The following is an 11,225-nucleotide window of genomic DNA, read 5'->3' as shown; positions in this document are numbered from 1 at the left end:
AGTTCTGTGCATCGGGCCTTCAGTGCCTTCTGTGAATACCAAAATGTTAGTAAGTTTAGGATTGTGTCTTCAGTTAGTTCTGTGAATCGGGCCCAGTGTTTCTGAATGAAATGTATTGTGTCTAGATCTGTACTGGATGTTAGTTGTGTTTCTAAGTGTTCAAATTGAATTTATTCCACTGTCAAAAGGTGGATACATGTAAGGTGGTGTTAGGTGTGTTGCTTTCTGTTGTTTTATGTTGGAAAGCGACCAAATGGTGGTCTGGCCAGGTGACTGGAGTCATTGTTTGAAAGGTTACTAGTATTGTATTTGCAAAAATAACATCTAGGATATGTCCAGCGATGTGTGTGGATTTATGGACGATCTGATGCAGGTTCAGTGCGCCTAGGCAAGTGATTATTGTTTTTGGATGGGGCATATTGGGTTCACCCAGAATGCATAGGCTGGAGTATAGTGTAATCAGGTATGGAACTGTGTTTAAAAGTGTGTCTGGGAATGTTGCATCACTAGGCAGACATCTATAAAGGAGCAGGAAGTAACAGAAGGAAGATAGTGTAGGGTTGTTTCTAGTGAAAAGGGTCTCACAAACTTGTAAGGAAACATCCTCAGCTTTACGCATATTTAATGTTTGCTTGAATAGAACAGCTAGGCCACATCCTCTTTTGCCTATACAATTTTGTGTGATAGTAAGATAGCCTAGAGGAATGGCTACATGCAACAGTGGTGTCTTGTCATCCCCCAGTCATGTTTCAGTCATGAAGAGTAGGTCAGAGTGTGTCAGTGAGAAAGTTGTAGATGTGATGTTTGAGTTTGAGAGTGCTCAAGCATTTGTTAGTAGACAGTTTAGAGAATGTGCTTTGGTGATGGTGTGACTTTGTTTTGTTGAAGAATGGGCAGTATTTTGTGGGCATTTAGCAAGTGTGTCTTTAGTGCTGGTATTAGCTGTATGAGTATAGCAATAGTGTAGCTGTTCTGTATTGTGTTCCTCATCCAGCATCCTAAGAAGGCAATTTGATGGGTCTGCGTGTGTAGGTCGGGGAGATGGTGGTTTAGAGTAAGTTGGTCAGCTGTGTTATTTTTGTAGAGGCTTGCTGTGCAGTAGATATGGAGATGCATAGTTGTGAAGCGTGGCTTATAGCTATTTATGTTTGCGTCTGTTAGTAGGTGTATGAGTTAGGGTTGGTTGTGCAGCATGTCGGTCATGCTGTAAGGGTCTAAATTATCCAATGGATGAGAGGCAGTTTAAAGAGAGCTGCTGTGTTGCTGTACATATGTTGGGTGTGGTGGAAGAGAGAAAGTTTGCCAGTGGAGTTACTTTAGGTTGTGTATTTTTTGTGTGGTCAGGAAGGGGAGAGTGGGTGTATGTTTGTAGTTGGTGATGGAAAGTATTATGAGGTGTTGTATGTGTGAGATTTTGTTGTGCTGGTTTGTGTGTTATGTTTTGTTTTTGAGGAGTAGTGAGAGGAGGTGATGATGTATTTGTTTTCTGAGAAGAATCTGTATGTAAAGTATTGTTATCCTGTGTACGCTGCAAGGTAAAGTGGGTAGAGGTGAATTTCGGAAATGAATGAATGTGTTCTGTGAGAGGGGATGGACAAGAGTTAAGAGTGTTTGACCTATCAGCCAATCATAACAATAATCCTTAGCCCAATAGAAACACCAGATACAGCCACCAATCAATGCACTGTTGTACCGTCCAATTTCAGCGTATATAAGGTGTGTGTAACCTAAACCACAGGCTGCAGGGCAGGGGGCATGGAGGTGCTCCTCTCCTTTGCGAATGTTGCAGACTCATTTGGCATACATGCCTAGAACAGGGAGACCTGTATTCCAACTAGCCTGCCGGATTTGAGCAGAGGTTTGAGATAGAACAACCGTCCTTCGCAAATGATAAAGAAACTCCCAATACATAGACACCGACTATGGTATAACTCTATCAGACAGACTGAAACCCTTTTCGGATTGGAAATATCGGCGGAAATAGGAAACTACAAAAGATTGTTCATAGCCCTGAGGTAGTCGCGGGTAATCCCATTTAACAGCGATGAAACATGTGTTGGCTAAGAAACTGACTAAGTAAAGCACGGGACGGACTTCACGTTCAGAAGAAACTAAATAAATCCTTTGAAAAACACAAGACAAACCTTATTGTGACTTACAAATACAACTATGTGTACTAATATTTCAAACATGTGCAAAGGATTGGTATTTGTTTGAGACAGACAGGCAGAGATTTTCAGTTTATGTGTTTTTAAGCCACGCCATCACACATCGGCCACGCCCCTATGAGACCCCACAGATTTTTCATCCCACTTAATGCCCTGAATATGAAGATTGTCTTGCTTCCTCCTATTGGCTGTATGATGGCCATAGGCTTGTTTGCGCATTGGTAGCAGCCTATTAGGCATTCTTTGGTTTTAAGCACTGTGATTTCATTGCTGTCCAAGATTAATAACTAGCATATTCTCGGTGTGGGCTGGGTGTCTTTTTGTTATTTCAGGACCTATGGGGTAAATGCCCCTGCACCTTTTGGTGGCATCCCTTACAGTCCACATGGCAGGGGTACATATCTAGCATAGGGCATTTAGCACTAATGCTTGCCTAGCACTGCCCTTAAATAAGAGCTTGATGTCAGTCTGCACTGGATCCCAATTTGCGGATGCATTATAATTTAGATTATAATTTTGTTGCTGAACAGTTCATCTGGCATATGGATTTCTTTGTAACTTTGGAGATGTCAATATTTCATCAATGATAATTTTGGGGTTTCTGGATATACTGCAATATAATCACATTTATATAGTGATTACAACCTCTAACTAAGAATAGTAGAGGTTTACGGTGTGTAGTATGCAACTCCGAATTGAGTTGTAAATATTGTTGTGTGCTTTATGCATCGCCTGTAGTTTTCCCTGTGTTGGCCTAGCTGTGCAAATTATAGACCTAATTTTCGTTTCCACACACATTACTGTATAAATACGCTTGCTTTGTGCCACACTGTACTATAACACAGAAGCTGCATAGGTTTTTGCATTCTGTTCTTTTCCTAGGATTTAGTCTGAGCACCACTAACAAAGTCAAACAACAGTGTCCCTTGGTATTCTTTCTGGCCAGGCACTAGCACCTAGTCATTACCCAAGATTTCACCTATTGTTTATCTACACACGTTCTGGTATATAGATGAGTACATCAGCCACAGACACAAACATGAACGAGAGTTCTAAGACAAGAGCACTGCGTCTGCTGAGATGTGGAGCGTCCATCTGTGAATGCTAAGGTACAGGGTCTGCCGATAATCCCAGAACTCTTTTATATAATCATTTGCCTTCAGTCGCAGGGGAGGGGGTTTAGGTTACTCTGTCTTATAACATGACAGCACTTTTCATGGTATATGGATTAATTACTGTGCTAACAGTATTTCTATTATGCATTTGTTTTCTACTTGTGGCACGTGTACTGCACTTCTGAGCACAATAATTTAATAAATATTCTAAACTTCCTCTGTGTCTCTTGGTTATCTTACTGTGGGCAAGTACGAGAGAGAAGGTGTGTCCTGTTTCCGTGATCCCTGAGAGGAACGAGCGTGCTGGGTTCTGGGGTGCCCATCCCCTTGCACCTCTGGTATGGTTAGGAGGACAAGTGAGGCACTACAGCTAGTCGGACTCTGGTTCACGGATACCTTGTGGTATGGTTGCTTACCCCCTACATTCAGATGTTCTATGGTCCCAAGCATAGTACTGTTCCAGACCACAATCTCTGCAAAACATGTTAATGTCCTACACTCTTCATGTGTCCTACGTTCTTTGTGCAATATGTGCGGCCCAAGACTTCACCACAAAAATGACGTGGTCTGTAAGGCCTCATTTTCATCAGCCCCCGGTCGGCAGGGGGACTGACCACTGCTGAAGTTGACATTTAGTTCAAGCATGGACATTACAGGACGTAACCATTATTTGTACCTCCCATTCCAAAAATGTGCTGCTCTAACTTCCGTCCTGGCAGAATGGCTGCCAAAGCCATGAGTGACCGAGGCAATGTCAATGTTCGAAGTAAAAGTAAGTCTCAGTAATGGCTCGTCGACGTAAAGGAGGTTCTGTCCTCTGTGAACTGACACTTTTCACCTGCTTTCTGATTCTTCTAATTCGCATTTAGAACACATCAAAGGAGTAGTCCAAGCCTGTCTGGAACAATGTAACCTTGACCAACACTTATTCAATTAGCACCCGCAATTTATTTACTACATCGTTGTGTGACAGCCTGTGAAAAATCCATCCACGGTGCTGCTGAGCTATTTTCTACTAGAAAATCGTATTTGTTGTCAGAAAAGACAGAAACGCTACGTCAAGAATACTTGGAAAAGAAGCAAAAGTTGTCCTCTTGAATCCCCACCTCCAGTAAGGAAAGCAAGGGTATTGTTATGGTAAATATGAATCTGTTAAAGGCATTTAACAAATAAACGAGTGTATCGAAAGGACAACCGCTATCCTGCACGACAGAGTGCGGGACAGAAGCGTCACTTATGTGGAAGCTTGTGTCTGAGCGCTCAGCCGAGTGGCAGTGACAGGACCTGTCTCCTGGAATACGCATTCGCAGTGCGTTTGTTTAACAAAAGGCGCCCACTGCAGGGGTGTGAGTAAATCACTTCCCAGAGCCAACTTGAGTTTTCAGCGAGCCCCAGAGGGTCGAGCCGGCCCCTTTCATATGTGCATATGAGGTGGCAGGCGCATCTCGGAAGTTGCATTTCGGGCATCGCTCAGCCCTGGCTGGCAGGTACTCCGTCCGCAGCCGGGTGGGAGGGGGCAGTGGCAGGGGCCGTCTGGTGATTGCCACATAATTGCCCTCTGCGGCTCCCTCCTATGAGGAGGCCGGGCCCTGCCCCCTCGGAGGGTCCCTGCGCTCCCTTTGTATTTCGCCTCTGTAATCCTAGCCATGCTCTCTGGAACTTCACACGGGCCGGATACCTTGCCGGGCTCCCTTTATCAATTGGTCGGGAGCGGCGCATTGTTTTAGGAGGGGAGGCGCCCTCTCCTCTCCAGCAGGCGCCCTCTATCCACCTTCAGTGCCCGGCCGGTGTCCTGGGTGGCAGTCAGTGGCGCTCCACCCCTCCCCTGCTCCCGGTTTTGTGGTCTCCTTGGTTTTGTTTTCCCGGACGCGGACCCGGAGCGGCCTGCAGCCCACCCCCGGACGCTGCGCGGGTCTCTTGGTTTTGGGGATGAGGATGAGATAAGCAGGGCCTCGGACCCCGCCTGGAAGAGCCGCCCAGTGCCTTCTGCGGGACCTGCGGCCGGGCCACGCGTTTTTGATGGGAACCCTTGCGCGCCTGGCCCCCCGCGCTGACCCGCCCCGAGGAGCCCGTGGTCCGGCCATGCCACAATGCTCATAGTGTGGATTCTGCTGCTGGGGCTGGTGGGTTCCAGCTGGCAGGGGGTCGCCCCTTCCGTGCCTAGGACCAAGGGGCAGCGTGGTGCCGCGTCCAGGGCGCCCTGCGTCAGGGGCCAGTCCTGCGACCCCCGGCTGCGCAGGGACGCCGGCGGCCGCGGGGGAGTCTACGAGCACCTGGGGGGCGCGCCCCGGCGCCGCAAGCTCTACTGCGCCACCAAGTACCACCTGCAGATACACCTGAATGGGAAGGTCAACGGGAGCCTGGAGAAGAACAGCGTCTTCAGTGAGTACCGGGGGGAAGCACCTGCCACGATATGCTCTGCGTAGAGATAGCTCGGTGGGTTGTGCGCGCGCTGCTGAAATCCGTACATGGTCTGAACCCAGAACAGAGAGTGGTCTGTATAGCATTCAACCCTCCACCTTCTCTGCGCTCCATGTCAGTAATATAGGTGCGCACACGAGAATAGTTTCTCAACGTTCACACCCTCCATCACTTCCCTGTTCTATTTGTCATCATCTATGTCAGCAGGGTAGCACAGTGGGTTTGTCGCGTACTGCAACCCTCCAAACACAGACATGAACACTAGTGCATACTGTCGACCATTTTTCATTTATACCTACGCTTTCTAAATTGCTTTTCTTGACAGCATCAGGATATCTCAGCTGGCCCTGCTAAATCTATGTGCAACATACAAGACTGGTATGAAAGCCAGAACGATTGGATAGGACAGTGGGTTAAGCGCCCACTGCTGAGGATGGAACCTGGAGTCCGTTAAGACTTTCATCCTTCTGGTGTGGATGAAACGACACCAGTACCAAGCGCCACTGCTTTCCTAGTGCATGTCCCACGTAGAGACATCAATGCAGCCCAGGCGGGGAACATCACTTACAACGCATTTTTTACAACGCACTACCATTACATCGCAACCATTACAACGCAAACCATTACAACGCATTGCGCTGGGGGGCGCTCTAGGATAGGGAATATATTTAATTTACTATCCAACACCTTCCCTGCTATCCACGGGGACTGGAGTTGGAATAGTAAATTAAATATTTCACTATCCAGCGCCTAAAAGCATTATGCGTTGTAATGGACTGCGTGGTAAAAACCGCGTTGTAAAGGCATGCGATGTAAAAGCATGCGTTGTAGTGACACCAATCCAGCCCAGACTAGTGCATCCTTAAAGACAGCACTGCAGCCCAGACTAGTGCAGCCTTGGAGACAGCACTGCAACCCAGACTAGTGCATCCGTAAAGATATCGCTGCTGTCCAGACTAGTGCATCCTTAGAGACAGCACCACTGCCTACACTAGTGCATCCTTAGAGACAGCACTGCAGCCCAGTGCAGCCTTAGAGATAGCACTGCAACCCAGACTAGTGCATCCGTTAAGAAATCGCTGCTGTCCAGACTAGTGTATTCTTAGAGGCAGCACTGCAGCCCAGACTAGTGTATTCTTAGAGGCAGCACCGCTGCCTACACTAGTGCATCCTTAGAGACAGCACCGCTGCCTACACTAGTGCATCCTTAGAGACAGCACCGCTGCCTACACTAGTGCATCCTTAAAGACAGCACTGCAGCCCAGTGCAGCCTTAGAGATAGCACTGCAACCCAGACTAGTGCATCCGTTAAGAAATCGCTGCTGTCCAGACTAGTGCATCCTTAGAGACAGCACCACTGCCTACACTAGTGCATCCTTAGAGACAGCACCGCTGCCTACACTAGTGCATCCTTAAAGACAGCACTGCAGCCCAGTGCAGCCTTAGAGATAGCACTGCAACCCAGACTAGTGCATCCGTTAAGAAATCGCTGCTGTCCAGACTAGTGTATTCTTAGAGGCAGCACCGCTGCCTACACTAGTGCATCCTTAAAGACAGCACTGCAGCCCAGACTAGTGTATTCTTAGAGGCAGCACCGCTGCCTACACTAGTGCATCCTTAGAGACAGCACTACAGCCCTTAGAGACAGCACTGCAGCCAAGACTAGTACATCCTTAAAGACAGCACTGCAGCCCAGACTAGTAATCCGTAGAGACATCACTGCAGCCCTTAGAGACAGCACTGCAGCCCAGACTCGTGCATACTTAGAGACAGCACTGCAGCCTAGACTAGTGCATCCTTAGAGACACCACCGCAGCCCAGACTAGTGCATCCTTAGAGACAGCACTGCAGCCTAGACTAGTGCATCAGTAGAGACATCACTGGAGCCCTTAGAGACAGGACTGTAGCCCAGACTAGTGCATCCTTAAAGACTGCACTGCAGCCCAGACTAGTCATCCGTAGAGACATAACTGCAACCCTTAGACACCGCACTGCAGCCCAGACTAGTGCATCCGTATAGACATCACTGCTGTCCAGAGTAGTGCATACTTAGAGACAGCACTGCAGCCCACACTAGTCATCCGTAGAGACAGCACCGCTGCCTAGACTAGTGCATCCTTAGAGACAGCACCGCAGCCCAGACTAGTGCATCCTTAGAGACAGCACTGCAGCCCAAACTAGTGCATCGTTAGAGACATCACTACAGCCCACACTAGTGCATCCTTAGAGACAGCGCCACAGCCCAGACTAGTGCATCCGTTAGGACATCGCTGCTGTCCAGTCTAGTGCATCCTTAGAGACAGCACTGCAGGCCAGACTAGTGCATCCTTAGATACAGCACTGCAGGCCAGACTAGTGCATCCTTAGAGGCAGCACTGCAGCCCAGACTAGTGCATCCGTAAAGACATCGCTGCTGTCCAGACTAGTGCAGCCTTAGAGATAGCACTGCAGCCCACACTAGTGCATCCTTAGAGACAGCACCACAGCCCAGACTAGTGCTTCCTCAGAGACAGCACTGCAGCCCAGACTATCGCATCCTTAGAGGCAGCGCCACAGCCCAGACTAGTGCATCCGTTAGGACATCGCTGCTGTCCAGTCTAGTGCATCCTTAGAGACAGCACTGCAGGCCAGACTAGTGATCCTTAGAGACAGCACTGCAGCCCAGACTAGTGCATCCTTAGAGACAGCACTGCAGCCCAGTGCAGCCTTAGAGATAGCACTGCAGCCCATCTGTATCTAGTGCATCCTTAGAAACAGCACTGCAGCCCAGACTAGTGCGCCTTGACGGCATCCCTGCACCTCCGCATTCATTGTAGGGTATCGTGGCGCCCAGAAGCATCCTTTGTATATGTCCATTGTGCAGCCCTGCACGGCAGTGTGCCCTGTCAGGATGAGCACATCTTCCATGGCGCTGGAACAAGTGTGCGCGAGAAGACACCTAATGGGAATATGTTGGATTGGGAGAATGATGACCCCCCCACCCCCCCCCCACACACACACACATAAACATAATCCATGATAAAATGTAACGCTTCGAACACAATAAATGAATCAACTTTTAAAACAATGTGAAATAAAACAGGTGCTTAAGTAACAGGTTCATTGAAAAGATCATTGAAAAGAAAGGCTTTCTAGTCACCCCCCCCCCCCCCCCCCCCCCCAAAAAAAAGAGCAAGGCGCCGATCAGACCAAGAGAGCGGAGATTTGAAAGGATCTGAAGCGAGCGATTGGTTTACTTTCTGTTGGGTTTAAATAATATAAGTATTGGGCACCAAAAGACGCGAGAACTGAAGGCCCCTAAGACGAAAAGTCAGCTTTGAGAAAAAGAGAAATGGAGAGCGGCGTAATAAAATGTGCGATTTTACATATATTTCTGTCCTGGCACTTTTTGTCTATTTTCCAGGATACATTTCAAATACTTTGGCTCAGATCACATGCAGATACCCCCTCGCCCCTCCCCGACCCTCATTTTGACACACTGCACAATGTTTCACGGTTTTGTATTTTTTGCAGAGCAGGTTTCTGGGCTCGAGTTACCAGCGCCCCAGCTCAGCATGTGCGCGGCGCGCTTTGAAGCGAGCCGCCAGGCGCTAAACTTGAAAATAGCACAACGCGGGGTAAGGGTGATACTGTGACCTGAAACAGGACAGGGTGACACCCCTATAGTCCCCGCATGCCCCCCGCCAGTGGCAGCCTCAGCCATCCTGGGGTGCACGTGAATACACCCTCCAGCTGAGGTGCATATAAAGAAACCCCTCCAGCCTCTGCAGTCCAGGGGTGCAGGTAAAGACCACCCTGTAGCCCCCCCCCCCCCACCAGACAGGGGTGCATGTACGGCCACCCCTCTAACTCTCTCCCCCCACCCCTTCCACCAGCGTCAGCCTCTGCCGTCCAGGGGCGCACGTGAAGCCCTCTTTTCTCCTTCACGTGCGTGCCGCAGAACAAACAGCGGGGCTGTCTGCCGCGGTGAGCGCCGGGACAATAGGAGCGCATTTTCCATCGGCTACAAAGGATGGCGAGCGCGCGTTTCAAGTTGTCTCTGGTTTCAGGAAGTTCAGGGCATGAATGGGGCGCCCCGCCTAGGGAGCCTCGCGTGGCCACAGAGCTGCGAGATAAAGCACTCGAGGGGTGTGGGGGCGGTAAGTAGTGGAGGGGGCACCTCCACCTCCCCCCACCCAGGAGCCCCCCAGCAAGCCCTGCCTTGGACCAGCAGTACTACCAGTCCTACTCAGGCCGCTGAAAGTATGCTTGGGGTAGTAACGGGGGAGGGGGGCTTGGGAGGACAATCCCCCACCCTCAGCAAACTGTCACTTTGGTTAACAATCCGGGTGACGGTCGCAGGGTTTATGTTCACACGCGTCACTTCCCTTCAAAGGTCACTCATCTCGGCCAACTCGTCCTCCTCCCGAGGTGGGGGGCGGGGGGGGGGGGGGCATGGACTGGACACGCTTCTCTGTGTTTGGGAAACATTTTAAACACATTTTTTATATTGGTGTTCCGTGTGTGTACATTCACGCACTGCTGCTGGGTATGCCTGGTACCTTCGACAGGGTGGTGGCAGGCCAGAATATTGTAATAAACTGCTCACTACTACCCGCTGTCACTTGCAGCACCCTGTCATAAACAGCACATGCACCAGTAGAGGTCGACTACCACATGTATCACTCCACGTATGAGCCATGTTTTACACCCCCCCCGCCCCCCTGCAAGCACAAGCAGTTCTGTGAGTTAAGGATGTCTCCTCACACATGCTCGTTTGTACGGCGGTTCTCAACACCCACCTAAACAGCACTCAAGTTGTCTACTACCGGAAGGATGAAAGGCGGAGTTGTTCCTGCAACAATCAAAACACGTGACTTGCTACTCGCTCAGTGATCACAGCAGCAGGCGTTTAGCACAACAGGCTGTCTTTAAGAATGTAATCTGGCCTATTGGCTAATTGTGTCATGTATTAATGGGTTGAACCGTGTATACATGTATGTATTATATACATATATGTCATGTGGCCTATTGGTGCAAATGGTTCCTATATTTAGGGTGTGTACCCAACACACACAAACACCTATGTATATGCCGGGCGCCATACACAGTCACCTATGCACACACACACACATATATACAAATTAATTGTTTGGATTTATAAAGCACTTGTGAAGCCAGATGTTGCTATTTCCTAGCACTTTAAATAGCACTTCATACAGTTAGTTGGTGGGACTCGTGTAATGATTCCCAAAAGGAAATAAGGCACGTGTGGGCGTGTGTGTGTATATGTGTATATATATATATATATATATATATATATATATATATATATATATATATATATATATATATATATATATATATATATATATATATATATATATATATATATTATACATAGTACTAGAAGGCAGCGTCGCGCCACATTTATATTCCATTCCCACAGTGGGGCATGCGGCATGCATCTTGAAGGGCATTGCCCTGCTGAGTCAGTGATGAAAGTTCCAAACGAGCAGTGACATGCGTGTGATATGACACT

At 48.6% G+C, this 11,225-nt stretch overlaps 1 protein-coding gene across 1 annotated transcript in view; it reads left to right on the top strand.

Annotated features, from left to right (window-relative positions):
- Window positions 1-5,001: 5,001 nt before the first annotated feature.
- LOC147729194 (fibroblast growth factor 3-like) overlaps window positions 5,002-11,225 on the top strand; it is a 28,067-nt gene continuing 21,843 nt past the window's right edge. The window contains exon 1 of the mRNA XM_086959884.1: window positions 5,002-5,665. Coding sequence (XP_086816010.1) covers window positions 5,374-5,665 — 292 coding nt within the window. The 5' untranslated portion in view covers window positions 5,002-5,373. The remainder of the gene's footprint in view (window positions 5,666-11,225) is intronic.

Source organism: Lissotriton vulgaris, chromosome 2_2 (assembly GCF_964263255.1).
Source record: "Lissotriton vulgaris chromosome 2_2, aLisVul1.2, whole genome shotgun sequence".
NCBI lineage: Eukaryota > Metazoa > Chordata > Amphibia > Caudata > Salamandridae > Lissotriton > Lissotriton vulgaris.
Note: the sequence above shows the minus strand (reverse complement) of the source record. Positions and strands in the feature narration are given on the sequence as shown.